The 22,287-nt window shown below is 42.5% G+C and overlaps 1 protein-coding gene across 2 annotated transcripts in view; it reads left to right on the forward strand.

Moving 5' to 3' along the window:
• Positions 1-7,466: 7,466 nt before the first annotated feature.
• OTUD4 (OTU deubiquitinase 4) overlaps positions 7,467-22,287 on the forward strand; it is a 42,622-nt gene continuing 27,801 nt past the window's right edge. For both annotated transcript variants that reach the window (XM_055405725.2, XM_088827999.1), the window contains exons 1-6: positions 7,467-7,764; positions 11,901-11,984; positions 14,443-14,493; positions 19,436-19,482; positions 20,020-20,092; positions 21,123-21,204. In XM_055405725.2, the coding sequence (XP_055261700.2) occupies positions 7,606-7,764; positions 11,901-11,984; positions 14,443-14,493; positions 19,436-19,482; positions 20,020-20,092; positions 21,123-21,204 (496 nt within the window). In that variant the 5' untranslated portion in view covers positions 7,467-7,605. The remainder of the gene's footprint in view (positions 7,765-11,900; positions 11,985-14,442; positions 14,494-19,435; positions 19,483-20,019; positions 20,093-21,122; positions 21,205-22,287) is intronic.

Consider the following 22,287-nt stretch of genomic DNA (forward strand, 5'->3'; position numbering starts at 1 on the left):
CTTACTCCTTGGAAGGAAAGTTATGACCAACCTTGATAATATATTAAAAAGCAGAGACATTACTTTGCCAACAAAGGTCCGTCTAGTCAAGGCTATGGTTTTTCCCGTGGTCGTGTATGGATGTGAGAGATGGACTATGAAGAAAGCTGATCGCTGAAGAATTGATGCTTTTGAACTGTGGTGCTGGAGAAGACTCTTGAGAGTCCCTTGTACTGCAAGGAGGTCCAACCAGTCCATTCTAAGGGAGATCGATCCTGGGTGTTCATTGGAAGGACTGATGCTAAAGCTGAAACTGCAATATTTTGGCCACCTCATGCGACGTGTTGTCTCACTGGAAAAGACTCTGATGCTGGGAAAGGTTGGGGGCGGGAGGAGAAGGGGACGACTGAGGATGAGATGGCTGGATGGCATCACCGACTCTGTGGACATGAGTTTGGGTGAACTCTGGGAGTTGGTGATGGACAGGGAGGCCTGGCGTGCTGTGATTCATGGGGTCACGGAGAGTCGGACACGACTGAGCGACTGAACTGAACTGAACTGAAAAAAATTTTATTTATTTGGCTGTACCCGCCTTAATTGAGGCACTTGGGATCTTTGATCTTCATTGCCACGGGTGTGATTTTTAGTTGTTGCATGTGGGATCTAGTTCCCTGACCAGGGATTGAACCCAAGCCCTCTGCATTGGGAGCATGGAACCACTGGACCACTAGAGAAATCCCTACACTTTCATTTAAAATGTTTATAATTGAGAGATTTATTGGAAACAAAGGAAAATATTTAATGACTGTTTATTAAACCGCTGATCTGAATATATAAATGCAAATACACTCTTAGACATGTGGGAAATACAAAATAATCATAAATTTTGCAAGCCTACGAAGAATTTACAATCCCACACTGGGGAGATATAGTAAATTCCTTGTAAGGTGACTTTGTAAATTTGCTTGGGTCAGAGTGAGAGTTGAGAAGTCGGCTGAAACTCCAATACTTTGGCCACCTCATGCGACGAGTTGACTTACTGGAGAAGAGTCTGATGCTGGGAGGGATTGGGGGCAGGAGGAGACGGGGACGACAGAGAATGAGATGGCTGGATGGCATCACCGACTCGATGGACATGGGTTTGAGTGAACTCCGGGAGTTGGTGATGGACAGGGAGGCCTGGCGTGCTGTGATTCATGGGGTTGCAAAGAGTAGGACACGTCTGAACGACTGAATTGCACTGAAGTGAGTGAAAGGAGGGCCTTCCCAGGTGGTGCAGTGGTGAAGAATCCACCTGCCAATTCAGGAGACACAAGAGACACAAATATGATCCCTGGGTGGGGAAGATCCCCTGGAGGAGGGCATGGCAACCCATTCCAGTATCCTTGCCTAGAGAATCTCATGGACAGAGGAGCCTGGCAGCTACTGTCCATGGAGTCACAAAGAGTCAGATACAACCAAGCATGCACGCTATGAGATGAGTTAAAGGAGAAGTAAAAGGCTGAAAATAGGTGGGGTTTATTTACAGAGATGGTGGACTCTGACTCTCTGTTTGTATAAGAGCCTCAGTCTATTGTGAGGTTTTTTGTCTTTCCAACTTGAGCATAGCAATGTGCTGACCTCATAAGGAAGTGACAGCTGCTGAGAGAAACTAAACCATAGTTTGACTCCTCCAATCGCACTGGAAATAGGGTGTCAGGACTACAGTCAGCTCTGGGGTTTAGAATTGACTCAGTTCATTCTGTTTCACAATGAGGAGGTAGCCAACAGTGGCAACATGGCAGCTGAAGGAGAATGTGGATTGGTGATGAAGAAATATCAGAAAACCTTTTTGGAAGTCCTTTAACATTTGGGATTCCCAAATTTTCAGAAAAAGAAAAAATTTCGAACTTTCTAGGAAAAAAAAAAATGTTCTGCGCAACTAAGGAAGTAACTCTTGTAAATTAAATTCTATTTGGCCCCAAATAGCTCAGCTGGTAAAGAATCTGCCTGCAATGCAGGAGACCTTGGGTTCAATTCCTGGGTCAGGAAGATCCACTGGAGAAGGGATCGGCTACCCACTCCAGTATTTTTGGGCTTCCCTGGTGGTTCAGCTGGTAAAGAATCGCCTGCAATATGGGAGACCTGGGTTTGATCCCTGGGTTGGGACGATCCCCTGGAGAAGAAAAGGCTACCCACTCCAGTATTCTGGCCTGGAGAATTCCATGGACTGTATAGTCCATGGGGTCACAAAGGGTTGAACACGACTGAGCGACTTTCACTCACCATTATTTAATATTGAAAGAAAAATATGCCAGGACACATAGACTAAGTAGTGTAATAAAAAAAACAACAAAAAATGCTTGGTTAAGTAAGTTTATTTTTCTCTCATAAAACAGTCCACGCCTTCCGGCCTTGAAGCACTGAGGGACTCTGTTTTCTTTCACCTTCTTCATCTGTTCTCTCAGAGTATTGTCTTTGTAGTTAGTGTTGGCTTTGTTTCAACCATGCTTTCAAATGAGCAGAAGGAAAGCAGGAAAGACTGTCAAGGGTGAAGGCTTCATCTTTAAGGAAATGAACTAGAAGTTAAGGGCTTTGCTGGTGGCTCAGATGGTAAAGAATCTGCCTGCAATGCAGAAGACCAGGGTTCAGTCCCTGGGTCAGGAAGATCCCCCGGAGAAGGGAATGGCTACCCACTCCAGTATTCTTGCCTGGAGAATCCCATGGACAGAGAAGCCTGGCGGGCTACAAATACATGGGGTCACAAACATGCTCAGACATGACTGAGCAACTAACACAAATAGACTGAAAGTTAAACTCATCAATTCTGTTCGCATCTCATTGGCCTACAGCAGTGACATCATCACATTTAATTCCAAGGTAGGAAATGTGTGCATGACTATGGAAGTAATATTCAGGAGCAATAAAATGTAAACTGGAGGACAGTTAGTAATCTACCACATAGGGTCTGAGAGAAATAGTTCTTTCTTCGAAAACAGGGTTTTTGTAGGATTTAATTACTTGAGTTTTTATAGAAAACAAACCAAAATGTTATGTGGCAATAAAACTCAGACGTTCTTAGGATTTTGTATTTTGTAAAGGATTTTATGAATTAAAAATAATCCGCTTACTGGCAACTTTGCTTAGCACAAAAGATATTAAATTAGTGATTATTTTCATGAATTATTGACATATATTCTATGTCTACCTAGTAAAGGGGTTCCCAGGTGGCTCAGTGGGTAAAGAATCTACCTGCAATGTGTTTGACCCCGGGGTTGGGAAGATCTCCTGGAGAAGGGAATGGCAACCCATTCCAGGATTCTTGCTGGGAATTCCCATGAACAGAAGAGTCTGATGAGCTACAGTCCATGGGGTCACAAAGAATTGGACACAACTGAAGTGACACACACACCTAGTAAAGAGAAACAGTGGAGTGTTATGTTTGTCTTATTTACTTTTGGAATGTTATTCCAACATTTAGGAGTTTAACACAAGAAAAATGTATTAACTCACATAGCTTGTGAGATCAAGAATCTTAGAATTAAGAAGCTCAGCCCTGGGGATTTCCCGTGGTCCAATGGTTAGGACTCTGTGCTTTCACTGGCAGGGCTTGGGTTGGCTCGTTGGTGGGGGATGGGGGGGGTTGAATTCAAAGAAAAAAATAATCTCAGACCTTGGCTGGATGAGGGGTTTCTCATGGAGTTGCAGTCATCCGAAAGCTTGATTGGGTTGGAGGACTCACTTCAAAGCTGACTTTCGTGGCTGTTGGCTGAGGCTCCAGTTCCCTATCAGGAGAACTTCTAAGTTTTCCCCAGAGCAACCAGCTTTCACTAGAGTGAGTCACCCACAAAAGAGGAAATATAAGAGAACAACCAAAAACATCTCTTATAACCTGATCTCAGCAGCAATATATTAATACCATCACTTTTGCTCTATTGGATTGATCACAGAGACCAATCCTGCTATAAAGTGGAGGCGATTATACAGGAGAGTGAATACCAGGAGGCAGGAATCATTGGGTGCCATCTTTGAGAATGCCTACCATAAGTGAATACGGGAGAATGCCTACTTGGAGAAGGAAATGTCAACCCACTGAAGCATTCTTACCTGGGAAATACCATGGACAAAGGAGCCTGGTGGGCTACAGTCTATGGGGTCGCAGAGTTGGACACAACTGAGCGACTAAACACCACCCCCATAACACCTAACTTTTTATTGGAAAAAAAGTTGCAGAAAATCTATCATTTTTAAAACAAAAAAATTCCACCAGATACAACTATTAGCTCCAAAGTTTGTCAGAGCAAACAGACTTGAGGTATTTAACTGTATACAAGAAAAACAGTTGATACATTTGCCTGGGATGACTAATTTCGTTACCGTCTCAGGAGCATTGAATCCTTTAGATTATATTTGATTAAAATGTCTGCTCTTCACTTTTGCTAATCAGAAATGGCTTCCTCAGAGCGAACATGGTCAGTCAGATGTAGTTTCTTGAAAACTTTCAGAAGTTCATGTTAGCAAGTGAATTTCTATAAGCATTGATTCAGTTTAAAGTCATAGGATCCTTTAATGTTGCCTAAACAGGGAGCTATATTTGGGGATTTGGCATACAGAGGGTCTGTCTTGGATCAGGTCTCAAAATACCTAAAGGATTTCCTTAAACAGGCCCCTGGTCAGATACAACAGGTGTTTTACTTCTAATTTTGGAAGCAGAAGCAGGCAGTTTAGAGTGAGGCTGATCTGCACTCATTTAGCAGGAATGAGGATAATAAGTGATTTTGTCAGGACATCAAGTGTAGAAATGACTGGAAATGTGTTATTCTTCTAGTACTCTGATAACAGTACTAGAATAGTGATGAATTCTGATTAGAGCCTCTGTTTTCTTAGTATTTAATGATTCATTTAAAAATACTGTAAGTCAACTATAGTGTCAACTAGAGTACTTATTTAAATAATCATATTCATTTATTTGTACAACTGTGAGTGAATTACATTTTTGTAATGGAAAATAAAGACATGGTAGTGTTAATGATGTATTTGGTTTCCTTTTTAAAGTGTTTCAAAGGAATCTGGGGGCTTTAAAAAATAGTGATATTCCATTAAAAAAATGTATTCATGTAAGCACATTCAAATAAGGTTAAAATATAGATAAGGCTTAAAATAGAAAATATGTTTGAAACACTATTAACCACTCAAAATGAAATTATTGCACATATAAAAGGTGAGCAAAGCTTTTTAATGACGTCTAAAAATTAATGTAATCACAAACAATGTAGTCATGAACATTTCAATTACAAAATAAGGTTTGATAAATTTTCAAACGTGAGGCCCCTGGAAATATGTTTCTAATATGTTCTCAAGATAATTAGCAATGCAGTTGTCTAGCATGCTAGACACAGTAGATTTTCCATAAATACCTATTGATTTGGAGATTAGCTTCAGAACTCATATTTCTAAATTACATAAATGTTAGGAAAGGCATGGTTTTCTTTGGCATATAAGAAAGTCTGTTGCTTATTAATACTACAGAATCTATTCATTTTAAGAATTCAGTATTTAAGCTATTGTTTAGATATTACTTTACTTTCCATTCCTCTGTGGGTTTAAAAGGCAAGTCATATTTATAAAAAGAAAATGCCATATTGTAAGTAGTGGCAAAATTGGGCAGTTCTTTTTGAATGGAATGAGAGTGCAATCATATATTTTAAATTATATATTTTTAAAGAAGGAAAAGCAACAGGTTTGACTTGAAGCTAGATTTTTCTAAAAGGGATTCTGAAGTGTATTTCTCTACAAAATGTATAAAATTCAATAGTGGGACAGGAAAATTCATTTAGGTCAGAATCCTTTTTTTGCCTTCTCTAAAAACAACACCATTGGATATTTGAATCTTTAAACCTTAAGAAGTCAAATCTAAACGTTCCAAGGAGAGTGAACACACGAGTCATTGTTTGCACCAAGTACTGAAAACAGATTTCTCAAATAGAATTGTCAGTAATTTGCACTGGCCTGCCTTGCCATCTCACCATCTCACCATCTGGCGTTCCTTGCCCCCATTCCAAAAAGTCTGTTTGACCACATGTCTAAATCTACAGTAACTCTTTAGTCTCCCCAGCCCCACCCTGCCGCACCATGGCTTCAAGAGTAGATTTTATGATTAACCGTGTATTTAAAAAATTGGGATACCAGATGCTGTTGTACTTGAATTAAAAATAAAATTCTGGTGTCACAAAAATAAACTGGATAAATTCTAGGTTCTAAAGGCATACACTGTCATTCAACTTCTTAGGGTGGGAAGTTGAACAGGAATGCTTCAGCAAACACCGCTGGAACCCAGGGCATGTCCAGCACGCTATCAAACAATTACAAGATGGTTTTCTAAAAAGGAAAAAAAAAAAATCTTTAAGTTTTCCCACCAGCGACATCCCTTTGTGCTGGGGTGGGCAGCTACAGTGGCAGGGTGAACCAAAATGTCTGTGGCAAAGGCATCATCTTGCTATAAACCCCCAGAGCTGTACTTCTAATCTTTAATAGGAATCAGCAGTCCACGGCTGATTTATGGGCACTCTATATCGCCCCGCACGAAGCGAGTTCCAGGAGGCTTCGCCAATTCGGTCTATTTTCTGCTTAAGCCGTTAAAGCTACCTCCATGGAAACGTCAGGGGAAGAGGCCGGGGGGAGGGGAGCGGACAGGTGCGCCCTCTGTTTGGAAATACACAAAGGGCCGGCCCAGCGGCCTCCGTGTCCCTGGCAACTCCACGCACGCGGGGCGCGCGCACCTCCCGCAAGCCCGCGGCGCAGAGGGCGGCCGGCCGGGGCGGCGCGCGCAGGTGTGCGCGCGTCTGCAGGCGGAGGCCCGCGGCCTGCCGGAGGACGCGCGGTGCCCGGGGAGCGTGAAGCCGGCTCCGGGCGGCGGCGCTGTAGGGACTTGTAGTCCGCGCGCCTCCCGGGCGCCTCCCCCCGCCGGGTAGGCCGGCCGCGCGTCCCCGCCCGCCGCAGGCCGACTTCCTGCCGCGGCCCAAACTACAGCTCCCGCCGTCCTCTCCGCGGTCGGGGCCGAAAGCGAAAACACATTCTGGGCTGCGAGGGTGCTGCCCTCCCGCCGGGCGCCCCCGCCCACTGCCCGCCCCTCCGGCGCCCTCCTGCGAGGCGGGGAGACGGTCAGGCCGCGCCTTTCTCCCTCGGCTGCTTCGGCTCCCGGTGCGGGGCCCGCAGGCCGCGCTTTCACCAGGAGCCCGGACCGGCGCGCTCGGGTTGCGGGGGTTGCCTCGCCGCCGCCGCGTCTGCCGCGGAAACGTGTGTGTGTGTGGAGGGGTGGGACCCGCGGGACCCCCGGGCCCCGGTGGCCGAGCCGGGCGGCGAGGCCCGCGGCGAGTGCCTGCTCGCTCGCGGGTTTTGGTGAATTCCCCGCCTCGGTTCGCCCGGGCGCGTGGCCCCGCGGGAGGCGGCCGCGTGCGCCCGGCCATGCACTAGGCAGGGCTCCCCATGCGCGCGGGCCGCCGCCTCGGGCCGCCGCCGCCGCCTGCCGCCGCCCGCCCAGCGCGAGCCCCAGCCGCTGCCCGCCCCCGGCCGGGGCGCCCCGGAGCCGGCGGCGCGGCCATGTGGGGCTAGCCCGCGTCGCGCCGGGCCTGCTGCGCGACCGGCAACATGGAGGCGGCCGTCGGCGCCCCCGACGGCGGCGACCGGGGCGGCGCGGCGCCCCGCGAGGACGCGACGCCCATGGACGCCTATCTGCGCACCCTGGGCTTGTATCGGAAGCTGGTCGCCAAGGACGGGTCGTGCTTGTTCCGAGCCGTGGCGGAGCAGGTAACGCGGCGGGGGCCGGCGCGGGCGATCGGCGGGGGGCCGGGTGGGAGGCGGCGGGCGCGCTGCGCGTGGCCCCGCAGGCGTCACAGCGGCCCATTGTCGCCCCGGAACCGGACGCTGCCCTGCGACTGGGAGCTCCGAACCGAAACCTAAAAACCTGTAAATGATCTGGGTGTCGTCCCTCCTGGCGAAGAGGTAATGAGTTGATGCTAGCCCGTGAGGCCTGCCGGAGAGTCTGCACCCTTGCCGGAGGGGTGGGAACTTGGCGAAATGCTGGTTTTCGCCTCCCCTTTTGGCTCTACAAGCACAGCGTTCACACCAGTAAGCAGAATGTTTACTAGAGGAGGTGGTGCGCCAGACTCCACTCGTGGGATCGTTTTTTTTCCCCCCTGTTCCTGGACTTTGGAACGTGGGGTAGCCAAGCCCGCGGATGTCCGCTTGAGTCAGGAGTGGGGGAAATGTGCAGTTTGGGAAAACTAGACTTTAGAAAATGTAGAATGTTTGCACAGAATTGTCTTTGAGTAGATTCCACCTTTTAAGCTCTGCAAGGCAGTGTAGGTGAACTGAAAAATAAAAATTGACTTAGTGTTTTAAAGTTAGTAGTGGGAAGGAAGACAGTGTCTGGGGTCCTTCAGGTCCCTGGCCGAATTCTTCCCCCTTACGGTTCTTGGGAGAATGTTTCTGATTTATTTTTTTGGTAAGAGAGCTTATTCCCTATTATGTAACACTGAAGTTGGTAGGTGTGCAGCCACCGAGACCCATCCTGTGTTGAAAAATAGCTGTTGAATTAGTTGGACATAAGTTTCACATTACTGTCCTGGTGTGTATTTCCTCTCGTTCACAGTTTGCTTTCCTTTGGCCTAAGATCTACCCCTTCCCTCTTCTGCCCGCCTTTGGAGTTTTTCTGTTTCTCTTTCTCTCACCTTTTTTAATGCTAAGTAGCTTTCGGAATTTCTTTTTGTGAGTAAATGTTTGCCTAAACATCTATAGACCAGTATATTCTTGTTTTTTTCAAAGTCCAAAGGCTAGCCACTTATTTTCCAAAGGCCCTCGTTTTCACTCCAGTAGCATAAGATCTTTTTTTTTTGAAACAAGAAATTGATGTAGTTGGTCCAAACCTTTGCATTTTGTGGCTGGCATTGTCATTCAAACATTCTTCGCAAAGCTTCCCAAACTGAGCTGTGTCTTTTTCAGTTCAATCGATTTCTCTTATTTTTAGAATTTTTTAAGATGTTCTAATGTTGCGGGAGATGTTCACACAAACAGATCCCAGTCTTTACTATTAGTAGGTAAACAGTCTGTCCCATTCGTGAGTTTTCTGGATCACCATCTGTCCTGCTTCGTCCTCCTGAGTCTCCTCATCACCTCCAGAAGCAGAGGGAAGATGTGGAAATGAATTAAATCCCTATTGAAACATATTATTGGCTCTCGCAAGAGTTTGGTAAGGAAAGAGGTGGAAGCAAATAGAAATAAGAGAAGTATGGTGCTTGTTTGGAGTTGGATTATCCACATCATAGTTTATATTGAAGCAGAAAGGTGGGGCTGGTTCAGAACTACATGCCATAGATAATTGGCAAACTCAATTGTATAGACTCTTTTTAAGTAGAAATGAACAGTAGCTAGCTGGTTACACTAAGAGCTCATTGCTAACAGTAGCTAATGCATTTTATTATATCTCACTGTGATGGGATTTTAATTAGGCATGAGGGAATGTCCCTTCCATTTATGGGAGGCTGACTTTTAGTATACTGAGCCTTTAGGAAGTTTGCTACGGTGACTCTTGGGGCAAACTCTGTTCTTCGATAGACATGGCCCACAGGTGTAGTCTTCATGGCCAAAGGTGGCGTGTGTGTTGGTGGTGGGGAGGGAAGTAACGGCATCCTCAGGCTGCCCTTTAACAGTGTGCACAAAGGATTTACTTTTTGCCAACAATTTCTCCAGTAATATTAAAATAACTACCATTTCTACTAGGGAGTCACAGTAGTGATCTAAATGGCAGCCTTTGGTGGGGGAAATGCAGGGGGAGAGACTTGATTTAGCCAGAGTCTTCCCCTCCAAATTACCTGATTTAAATAACCCCTTCCCTTTTTACGGTTCTGGCCTGGGGCCTGCAGGAGGCCTGACCTGAATCAGCTCTGTGGCCCTGGAGCTAAAAATAGGGCCCTCTTAGAGGGCTTGGTGAAGCAGAGTGTCTCAGCCTTTCTCTTTGTTTATTATCTCTGTCTGCCCTAAGATTGGAAAGCCTCCTATTTCTAGGTTATTTTCATGTATATAATAATTTGCAAAGATATTTGTCATACCATTTGAATTCTTCCTGAGTGCCCTTGAACTTGCTTTTCAACAGTTGTGGTTTAGCCTCCTTTCTCTTAACATTCCTTTGCTCTATAAAGCCCTAGCACCCTGGGCACCTCGCACTGAGAATTTTGCTTCTGAGTAGCAGGTTCAGATTTCATGTGCTAATGAAATGTTTGTTAAAGGAGAAAAAACATGCCTGTCATTGTGTTTGATGTAAAATCATAAGCTTTATTCACTTATGTCTGCCACCTGTTGCTAGGTAAATGGCTATAAGACTAGCTTCATTCTGCTAATGGCAGAAATGCCCTATCGGATGACACTGGTTTACTCAGACGAATTTGTTGATTCATAATAGCGTCTAGCGTAGCTTCTGTGTAGGAAGTGTTACTAAATGTCATCTGTTGAATGGGCAAAAAAATTACGTGGTGGTGATTTTTGCATTTGAATAGTCCTTCCGGTTCTGGAGGCTTAGAGTATGTAAGGATGGATGCTTTTTTGTAGTTTCTAAAGGCAGCAGTGTTCGCATGCTTGTTAAGCGGAAAGCCAGCTAGGATGCTGAAGTCCAGCGCGTTGCTCACCTCAGTTAGTGCATCGGCAGAGTATCTGAATTGAATGTAAAGGGACCTGCTAGCTCTCCAGGCAGCTGTGCCTCTTGGTTCCATGGGTATAAATGAGCTTGGCTGTTATCCAGAGAGACCTGTAACAGGTGCAACCAGAGCTTCCCTTTTCCTGAATTCTCTGCTCACCCTGAACATGAGGGAGGCTCACTCAGTTGAAACTGTAGCTCTTAAAGCTACTTTATAGTAATAGAAATTCTCAAGAGCCCTGGGTAGTGGTTTTGAGATGTTATTTTAAATGTCAGTTTTTTTCCCTTCTACCTTGACCTTGTAGGGTAGCAGGAACACCTTCGTTTGAGACACCTAGTAGTAGAAAATAATTTTAATCTCTCTCTTTTTTTTTTTTAGCATGGTAAAGTATTAGAGACTGGCCAAAGGATTTCAAACCAAAGCTTTAGACTTTTATTAAAAGGCAAAATGCCAGTAAGTTATTCTTTGGTTGAACTAGTTGTTTAACAGAAGACAGCAGAGGCTGCAAAGTGAGAGGGTGTGGATCATCTTCGTAGTATGGCTTATTTCAGGTGGTGCTTTAAGATTTGGGGCAGAAGAGCTCGTTTGCAAGCCATTGGGATGATAACACACAGAGACACGATTGCATCCTGTGTGCTGCTCCCTGGATGTTCTTTCCAGAATCGTGTAAGCCTGACAGCTAAGGATTTAAGAATGAGTGCCTTAATTTTTTCTTAAACCACGGTGGATTTACATTTTTACATAAGACAAGTAATTCAAAGTTACTGGGAAAAAGCAATTTCTCTATTACGGGCAGAAAGCCTCAAAGACTTATTTTTTTGTTGAAGTCACCTCTTCGTTCTCTTTTCCAACAAGCCGAGGATGAAGCTGAGCGCTGCGTAGCAGGGATTCTGTCAGCTCTGCTTTGTGACGGGCAAAGTAATAGTAGAGGGGTGGCCAGGAGAGGAAAGTGTAAGTTTACAAAAATTTCCCCAAAGGCATGGTCTCAGTGACCTAAAGGAGAAATGGTAAGAAGCTGTCCATCGAGTGACATCTGGCTTAAGAAGTACAGTTGTTGGTGTGTGGTGTGTCAGCTCTCAGGTTGGTGGGAGAGGTGAGAGAGTGAATGCAGAGTTAGACATGACAGGAAGGGCAGTGAGGAGACTTGACACCTGTTGGTGGTGAGGTCACGTTGGGTCTGAAGGAAGGTGCTCGGTCAGCTTCAGAGCTCCTTCTGACAGAGGGCTTGAGAGTGTGCTGCTGTTTCTTCCACAGGTGCTGCACTCCCAGTCTCGCCATGTCGAAGTCAGGATGGCCTGCATTCATTACCTTCGGGAGAACCGAGAGAAGTTTGAAGAGGTGATCGATAGTTTTAAACGTGTAATGGTGCCTTGACTCATAGGTACATGATAGCCGTTCGAGTGGTCTAGTGGGAATTTCACAGGTTGGATCTGATTGCAGGTTATGAAGATAAACCTTATAAAAATGAACGGCTTTTTTGAATTCAAATTCAAATCCACAGTCAGCTGTGATTTTTTTTTTTAGGGGCCATCTTGCAGTGTTCATTTATTCAGACATTTAGAAAGCTTCTGTGACAGATGGATCACAGAGCTGTGAAGGCTGGAAGGGTGACTTGGGCGGGACCTGAGCATGTTACTAGTGAGCCTTGTCTGACGTGATCAGGGAGGCTAACAGGTTTCCGTGATTGGTGACTCCCTGTGAACTGTAAAAAATTGCAGACCTTGGAGTATAAGAAATATACTGAGCATAGCTAATGCTGAGCCTCTGATTTTATCAGGAGGTATTTATAGATTTTTAATTTACAGGGTTCATCATAATGAACCACATATCAGAACATTGTAATTATATAAATAATGATTACTAGTTAATAGAATGTAGTATAGTTAATTAGTACTTAACAGGATATCTTATCAACTGACTGTAATTTTCTTAGTAGTATGTAGTAGGCTGTGAAATAGATGCCACAGTGACCTATTTTCACTTTACATTGAAAGCCTTGTAAGATTTACTGGTTATTGGTTTTATGACGTAGAATTATCATCTGACAATCTTTAGTGGTATTTTCTTCTCGTTGACTGCCAAAAGAACATTGACACTTTGCACATAACTCAATTCTAAGACTTATTCTAAGGTAAATAGTGTTTAGAGATGCTCTTGGGTTGGAATTCCTATTTTTAAGCAAAATTTTATTACTGGTGACATTTTTCTGGATGCCATGTTTTAAGATGAACAGTAATATATTCCAGGAAGGAGAGTTACCTGCTTGATCAGAAGATTTGAAAACTTGTCTTATTTTAAAACGCTGGTAATGTGGAGGCTAGATACGAGAGTATTATGGCGGAGAGGAAGGTAGGGTAGAGAGGTAGTCTTTAACTGTTTGAAGAAACTACAAGTGAATTAGTTAATATTGGCTCCAGAGGGTAAAGCTCTGTTGACAGTAGTGGAAATTGCCAGCATTTGTTGAACCAGGCATTGTTTTAAGTGCTTTGCATGTATTTATTGAGCTCTTACAGTCTTAGGCGGTATGATCAGAGGTTGAAAGTTCTGAGGGGGAAAGTTTCACTTTCTTTTCAATGAATACCTCTACCAGTTTCTATTGACCAGAATTGGAAAAGACTGTCTAGGGTAGAGGGGTGTGCCTTTTTGTTGAGAATGTTTACTCAGGGCCTAGGTAAGTACTTTCTGATTATTAAGAAGAATCAGTTGGATGCAGGCTTGTGTCAGACCACAGCTTAAGTTTCTTGCAACTTTGAATGGTTCTGTGGGGTTGTTTTATTTTTTTTAATTCTAAATATAATAGAGAACAGTAGCCTCTGGTTGGTGGAATATTTCAAATATGTGGCTGTTTTAGTGCAAGTATGCATTTAAACTTAGGATAATTTAGGAAATTAGAGTATATCATCTGTAAAAGAATTAATCTCTGTCTTAAAAAAAAGGACATGTAAAAGATCTTTATAGACCAAGCAGTGTATTTTAAAGTTTTTAAGTATATCACTTTGCTAAATTAACCGAGGCTTTAATTGAAATAAAATTGAAATTGATATTTCAGATGAATGTCTTTTAGAGCTTTCTCAGTTAAATTAGTGCAGTTGCTATGAGAAAAGCAAAAAATGTAATCATATAGCTTGAATCAAATCAGATTTTTTTGTTTTCTTGTTAAAATAATGAGACAAGCTGGATTAGAAAAATGTTGTTGATTCTTCAAAATATCTTCAGCATTATTAGTTCTTGTCTTTGTTTTTAGTATAATTGATCTAAGAGACAATGAATATTCAAATCTATTAGGAAACTAATATTTCTTAGCTCTTGCCTCTGTCTTTAGCTCTCTTCTAAGCATTGGCCATTACCCAGTTATCTTTAAGTGCTGCTTTAATCATGTACATTCTCTGTTGAGGTCACCTGCCGTGACCTTGCACTGCCTCCTCCCTTGGTCCAATGGTCCTGCCTGTGCTCCTGGCGCAGGCAGGTGTGCTCACCCCACGAAGCGGCCCCGATCTTGCTGTGCAGGTGATTCCTCTCCACTGCCGCTGCCTCACAGGGTGCTGTCCCAGTGCCCCTCCAGATCCTGTCCAGGAAGTGGTTCCTGACAGTATTTCCTTCTTTAAATTCTGGTGTATCTTTATGATGTTTTCTTAATATTTTGTACATATTTTCATAATTAGATTTTTTCTGTGTGTGTGTGTGTATATATATTACTATTAGTGTTGTATCCAAGGTCTGTGTAAAAATTCAGTAATTCACAGTGAAGAAATTAACTTTTGATGGATTTCTAATAGGCCTTTTTCCCTTTTTGCAGTTTATAGAAGGGTCATTTGAAGAATATTTAAAACGTTTGGAAAATCCACAGGTATGTAGTAATCTTGTAATATGTTTCTATTTTTTTTAATATATTAAATAATATGTTCCAGACTCATTACAGTGTGAGATTAGCGTTACAGTGTGTGGAGGAGTTTCCTTATACGTGGCCCTGTCTTAGCTGCACGTGTAATTGGAAGACAGCCGGTGCTGTGCCCTGTGCCATGAGCGTTGCCTTGCTCAGCACAGAGTCTATGCTTTCTTTATCCGTCATGACGACTCGTGAATGTAGTATAAAAGACCTAAAATAACACTGCCGAGGATTTCCAGAGTGAGGTGCTGGTGTGTGTATCGGGCTTGGTGGACAGGGCGGTATTCGATCACTTCCTTACTAGGCAGCTGACAAGACAGGTTCCATCCATTCCCCTCAATATGGTCTGCGTGAGAAGTAGCAAGAGACTGTTAAGGGTTGAAGGACAGCCCTTCCCCACCGACTCCCACTGCCAGCACTTTCTCAGTCACTCTGAATTTAGAAGAATTTTTCTGTTTGTTATTTTCTCCTCTCCTGCATTAGAGCATTAGAAAACTAAAGCTCTTTGTGTAAAAACCCAAATGTTAACGGAATGCCATGTAGAATGTTCCCTCATCCCCCGAGATAATATGATCACTGTTAGATTTAAAACGACAACAAAGACACGCCAAGAGGAGCCACACAGGGAGGAAAGGGTATACTAACAAGAGTGAGGTGTTTGAGCATTGTGTGGGGGCTCTTCGATTCCCTGCGTCTAATTTGAGTGCTTGTTGTGGACTAAGAACGGCCAGGCCCCAGGGATGCAGGATTCGCTGGGCTGTGGATGCTGTTCTCAGGGGTGTCCCTGCAGTAGGGAGGAGTATCTAGTGCCAGTGAGAAGGCACATGTGTCCCAAGAAGTGTAGGTATGATGCTACAGTTGCTGCTGCTGTTCCATCACTTCAGTCATCATCTGACTGTTTGTGACCATGTGGGCTGTAAGCCTGCTAGTGTCCTCTGTCCGTGGGATTTCCCAGTCAAGAACGCTGGAGTTGGGTGCCATTCTCCTCTCTAGGGGATATTCTTGACCCGGGGATTGAACCTGAGTCTCCTGCATTGGCAGGTGGATTCTTTACTGCTGTGCCACCTGGGAAGCCTGTGTCACAGAGAGAAAAGATTAAACACCAGAATGTTAACAGTTCTCTCTAGTTGTTACTGGTGATTTTTATTTCCTTTGTAGAAGATGAAGGGAATGACAAAGACCCATTTATTAATTTTTGGTCAGAAAAAACCCCACAGTATCGTTTTATGGTAATCTTTTTGAGCAGTTCAGGCTCTTGGGCTGAGGGTCTGAGAAAGGATAGAAGAGACGTCCCTTCTCTTTGGGAGAAGGGATGAGGAGAGAAGGGGGCAGGGAGAGACGTGAGGCAGTGTGAACGGAATTGAGATTGATTTGGGGATCTGCAGGGGAGAGGGGGGCAGGTTGCTGCAGTTTTGAGCACCTGGAAACAGGTGTCTCCTTCCCAGGGTGCTGGCCAGCCAGATGTGTTATTCCCAGGACACTCCTCTCCCCAGTCTGGGAAGGCCTTCTCCAGATGTTGTAGGTACCTTCTAAACAGAACAGGTGTTTGTTCTTATTAGCAATAAATATTTCTGTGTGTGCTTCTCTTTCTCCCTGATACAGGAAATGTGTGAAAGGAAAAGAGAAATGTAGTCAATTGATAAGCTCCATTGCCTCACCCGGTTCTCAGAGAACGAGAACTTTCTCCTTTTTTCCTTAAAAATATCAGTGGAGCATTTTGAAAAATGCCTCAAAAAGAATATATTTTTGTCAGCTTTATGGAGGTAAAATTGGCATATGATAGATGTTTTAAGTTTATAGTTGATGGAATCTGACAGATGCATCCAGCTGGGTGAGCCCCACTACAGACCCCACACAGGGCATTTCCGTTGTCCAGAAACTCTCAGACCTTTTGGCCAGTAATCTCTACTCCCCTTACCCCCACCCATGTGCGAAGTTTTGCCTTTTTGAGACTCGAACAAATAGAATGGTATAGTTTGTAGTCTTAGGTGTCTGGCTGCTTTCAGTTAGCATAATGGAAGCGTTTTGAGATTCATCAGTGTTGTCTTTTGCGTGATAGTTCATTTTTATTGCTGAATGGCCATTCATTGTATGGATGTACTGCAACTTGTTTTAGCAATATACAAGTTGATGGATGTATGATTTCTTCCCAGTTTACGGCTGTTATTAAAGCTGCTAAGAGTATTTGGTTGCAAGTCTTTCTATGGACATACGTTTTCTTTTCTCTTAATTAATATTGTTAATATTATTGAGAGTGGAATTCCTGGGTCATATGGTAAATGCATGTTTAACTTAATGAGAAATTGCTAATGTGCTTTCCAAAGTGGCTGTGCCGCTTTGCTTTGTCATTAGCGGTAAGTGAGAATTCCAGCTGCTCTGCATCTTCAGCTACACTCAGGATCATCAGCCTTTTAAAATTGTAGCTGTGTTAGTGGCTGTGTGGTGGTGTCTTGTTGTGATCTTAGCTTGCATTTCTCTAGTAATGTTGAGAATCTTTTCATGTGCTTATTTGCCATCTGTATATCTTTCTTGGTGAAATGTCTTGCTCATAGATTCTGTCCTTTATTATTTTTTGTTGATTTGTAAGAGTATTTTATACCGAATATAATAAGTTCTGTATTGGATATATATTTTCCAGTACTTTCTTCCTATTTGTATCTTGTCTTTTAGTGTTCTTAATAGTGTCTTTTGAGGAACGAAAGTTTGCTTTTGATGACTATCTGAGAACATTTAAATTAGTGTTTTTGAAACAGTATGGTTCTTTACAATATTAAAAATAGATTTTGTAGAAATGCTGTGCTCTTACCCACAATGAGAAAGTAGACTAAACATAGAGTGTTGAGTAAGTAAAATTAGAGCGTTCAGGTAGAAGACAATGATAGAACATGAATTAAAAAAAAAATCGTTAGAGAAGGCAAGATGTCATGGCCATTGTCTGCTTAACCAGACTACAACAGAATTTATTCTGAAGACTAAATACTTACAGAATGGTGCCTGATTTGAGATGCAGTGTCTTGTTGACACGAAGTGATGCGGTGCACTCCGCACACAATGGAATAGCTTGGGTTTATGTTCTCTCAGCAGATGGTTCCAGGGAGGGATTTCCTCTATACCAGAAGGTATTGCTTGTGGAGTTTATGAGAGGCTGTGATTGTTAGACAGGGGCCTATTTTAATAAATCTATTTTAATGTATGGCACGTATTTCATTTTGAAAAACAGAGCCAATTTTTAAGATTTATTGAAGTGCAAATTCTGTGGGGAAAGAGGATCCTTTTCTGAGAGGATTTCAAACCATCATCCAAAGTCCTCTCCTTATCTCAAGTCTCTGCTTTGAAGGTGAAAGTGGCAGCATTCATTCACTATAGTTCTTATTTTCAGTAACTCTTGGTGTTAAGTCTTCACTAATTTCACAGATAGTTTAGGAATACGTCCTCATGGTCAAAGATTTATTACAGAATGGAGAGTGAAAATCCTTACTTTCCCCCTCATCTTTAAATTCCTGTTTCCACTGTCAATTTAGGATGTATCCTTCTAGTTCTCTTTCTTTGTGTATGTGTCTGTATATATTTGTTTTGCACAATAGGATTATTTTACTGACTTTTTCCACTTAATAGTCTGAGTGATCTTTCCAGGTCATTTCATAGGAGTATAGCTCATTTTTTTGGTGATTGCATGATATTTCCATACATAGTTTGGGTGAATGATAAATTATTTAATTATTCCTTACCTATTAGTGGAATCTTGGGGCTATCTTTAAAATATTTTTTTTACATTATTACAGATAGCTATAGTGGCCATCCTTGTTTATATACACTTTTGTGGACATACGAAATATTTCTTTAGGATGGTTTTATAGAAGTTGAATTGCTAGGTTAAATTAAAGAGTATTTAAATTTTTGATGTATACTGGCCATTTCCTTCTGAAAAGCTTAAGGACTTAAAGTGACTCCTTTAGTACTAAAACTTCTACCACATGTTAAAATGATCCTGGTACACTGCTTTCCTTGTACCTTCGATGATTCTGAAGAGAGCAGACCTGCCCTTTCTCACCCTTTCTGACCCTTGAGCTCTGCTTCTAGGCAATGTCCTCTTTCCTGAGCACATACTGTGTGCTGGGCTCTGTGCTGAGCCCTCAGCTGGAGCCTTTGCCTTCTGCAAGTTCTCAGCTTAGAGACACTACTCTGTCACCCTGCCGCGTCAGTAGGAGTTCTTATTCCAGCCCTGTTACTGAAGACATTTGTTACCAAGACTTGGGCTACTTTTTAGTGCACATTTTAGCCCGTTTTATAAAAATATTTTTATAGTATTCTCAGTACTGCTAATAATGAGCTCTTCAGGCCGTTAAAGAGAATGCATTTGAGTCAGTTCCGGGATGAACGTAGAGCCAAGTAAGTCAGAAAGAGAGAAACAAATACCATATATTAACACATATATATGCAGTCTAGAAAAATGGTACTGATGAACCTGTTTGCAGGGCAGCAGTGGAGATGCAGACATAGACGAAAGATTTGTGGCCACAGAGGGGAAAAGAAAGGTTGGGAAGAATTGAGAGAGTAGAGTGGAAGCATATATATATATTACTGTATGTAAAATAGATAGCCAGTGGGAATTTGCTGTGTGATGCAGGGAGCTCAAACTGGAGCTCTGTGACAACTTAGAAGAGCGGGCTGGGGTGGGAGGTGGGAGGGAGTTTCAAGAGGGAGGGGACATAAATATACCTGTGATTGATTCATGTTGACACATGGCAGAAAGCAATACAATATTGTAAAGCAATTATCCTGAAATTAAATTAAAAAAATATTAATGAGCTCCTCTAGCTAATTGGGTGTATCATATAAAGATGTGTATTAAGGTATCGTAAAAAGTAGACACTTACGGGCCAACTTTTTTTCTTCAATACAGGAATGGGTTGGCCAAGTGGAAATAAGTGCCCTTTCTCTTATGTACAGGTAAGCCCTGTAATAACATAGATAAACAAAAATAAAGCCAGTGGGAAATTAGCATGTTCCATGGTAACGGAGTTGTTAAAATAGCAGAATCACTTACAAGCCTTCTCGAGAAATGATTTCCTACTTTCTCGAGGCTGGTAGCATTGAGTGGCTAGAACAAAGGCAAAGCACCAGATTGTCAGTTTTACAACTTTTTGTCTGTTAGCAGATCAGGTGAATGCTTTATTTTGCCTTTTAAAAATGTCTTTATAAATTTTATCTCCATGATTTCTGTGGTTTTGAGGTCTACTTTTAGAATTATATCTGAAGTTGTATATAAAATTATATTTAAAATTTTGCTTGTTTTTAAAAGGATACTTTTTACTTAAGTATGTCACAGCGTAGTTACCCGTGACTGCCTTTGGTTTACGGCTCTTTCTCCAGGGCCTCGAATGTTGCTTGGTGTGCTTGACTCTTGCGTGAGTGAAGGAATGAACGAGTAAATCTCCGTTTGTGAAGTGTGTTTCACCAGAAGTAATTTCTAAATGTTATTTTCAGGAAAGATTTTATAATTTACCAGAAACCAAATGTTTCTCCTTCACAAGTAACTGAAAATAATTTTCCTGAAAAGGTAAGGATTGTTCTAAGTTTTTCTAAAGGATTTAAGTAAAGGAACCACTCACTTGCCATCTTGACTGCCTGAGCTATAGTTTTTAAGTGACTTTTTGAGTTTAAGTTCTTATTAATCATTCACAAGTTTTATTATTTTGTATTTGTTTTTGCACACAAATGTTGAACTCTATCATGACATTTTATTAGAGAAAAATAATTGAGATGCCAGTGTATGTGATTAACTAGACTATTACTGTTTTATAGCAATATATGCATTAGATAGAAAAATAACTTGTGAAAATAGGTTCTACTGTTGCATCCAGAAACACTTAACTGATATATTTCCCATTACAGAGGTAGTTTACTGGCTAAGGTGTTATTATCTAGTCACAAAGCAGAAACAACTGAAAAATGATGTAAAGCCTACAAAGCAGGGGGAAGCACCATGATTCATTACTAGAGAATTCTGTTTTCAGGATCTGCATTGGGCTATCCAGGCCAAGTTGAAGTGTCTCGTCACCACGTTTATGGTGGCAGGGGGAGGGAACTGAGGTAAATATGCCTTTGTAAGAACTTGTGGGTGTCCGAGGTGCCTGGCTTTGGCCTTTACAGTGTAATTTTTGGAATATGATGTAGTCTCAGCAAAGTCAGTGTGCGTTGCTCTTTGTATAAGTGATCGATTATTTAGAAGGTACGTAAAGCTGTAAAGCAGAAAAAAGTGTACTTTTGATCCTGCTCCTTAGAGGTAAGCATCGTACGGTCTTCTAACCCTTCTCCTTCAGTAGTTGAGATCATTTGTTCTTACAGATTGTGTGTGATTTTTGGGACGCAGTAAGTGTTTCCCCAAGTCATTAGGAATTTCTGATTCATTGACTTTGTAACATTTCAACATATGGATGTACCGTGACCACATTACAGCTTTAGGTTACTTCTAAAACATTTTACCTGGAAATTTATTTACTAGTGACTGAGAGATATTAGAGATACAAGTAGCTGTGTAAATGTTGTATGTGAAGGGCTGAAAGATGTATTCTGTTTTTCCCTTTCAGGTATTACTGTGTTTTTCAAATGGAAACCATTATGATATTGTCTACCCCATAACGTATAAAGAGACCTCTGCTATGTGTCAGTGTAAGTATCGCCCTTGTGTTGGTTTAGAAATTTTCTTCCTAAGCTTTATGGTCTTGAGCAAACAACTCAGGGCAGATACACTGTTTTGTTGTGTTAAAATATATTTCTGAGAACTTTAGGTGACCAGAAATCTTAATACTCTAATAAAAACTTGTTTCAATAGGAAAAAGGTGTTAGCAGATTAGAGTTTGGCTTGTAAATACAAAGTTATATTTTCCTGTGGTAATTAGTATCATTAATAAAGATTTGTATGTTTTTAAAGCTTTTAGTGCTTAGCTTGAAAATCTCAATGATTGAGGAAATCAGTATTTGATTGTATTTGTCAGTTGACCAGGGTTTCGTGACCTTGTTACTATTAATGTATAGGGCACATAATTCTTTGTTTTGGGGGTTGTTGTGTGCATTGTAGAATGTTTAGCATCTATGATGCCAGTAGTGGGGCTTCCCTGGTGGCTCAAATGGTAAAGAATCTGCCTGCAGTGCCAGAGACCTGAGTTTGGTCCCTGGGTGAGGAAGATCCCCTAGAGAAGGGAATGGCAACACACTCCAGTATTCTTGCCTAGAGAATTCCATGGAAGGGGAGTCTGCGAAGTCGCAGAGTTGGGCACAACTAAGTGACTGACCTTCTGACATGCCAGCAGAGCTCTCTCCTTCCCATGTGACAACCACAGATGTCTCCAGACTTTGCCAGGTGTTTCTTGGGAGGATGAAAACCTCTTCACCTCTCCCAGTTGGAAATTACTACTGTGGCAGCACCTTCCTCCCTTCTTTATCATCTGTTCTGACAAAGTGCACGTGACTCATATGAAGCCCTGTGCTGGGCATATGACAGCCTTTCCCCCTGTTCTTTAGCTAAGGGGCCCAGTAAAGCCCAGTAAAGACAGTGCATGACGCCTGCCTTTTCAAAGCTGGAATGTCCAGCTTTTGCTTGACTGGGAGAGGCAGAGAGCATAGCCCAGGATGCAGACAGCCAAACTTCACATCTCAAAACAGATCAATTTATAATTTTATATTACTTATATTTAATATATTGATGTATTGAAAGCTAACAGTAGTACAAAAAGGTATCACAGTTGTGCGACA

Source organism: Moschus berezovskii, chromosome 19 (assembly GCF_049115385.1).
Source record: "Moschus berezovskii isolate FMDL1 chromosome 19, NW_MosBer_1.0, whole genome shotgun sequence".
In the NCBI taxonomy this organism is placed as follows: Eukaryota; Metazoa; Chordata; class Mammalia; order Artiodactyla; family Moschidae; genus Moschus; species Moschus berezovskii.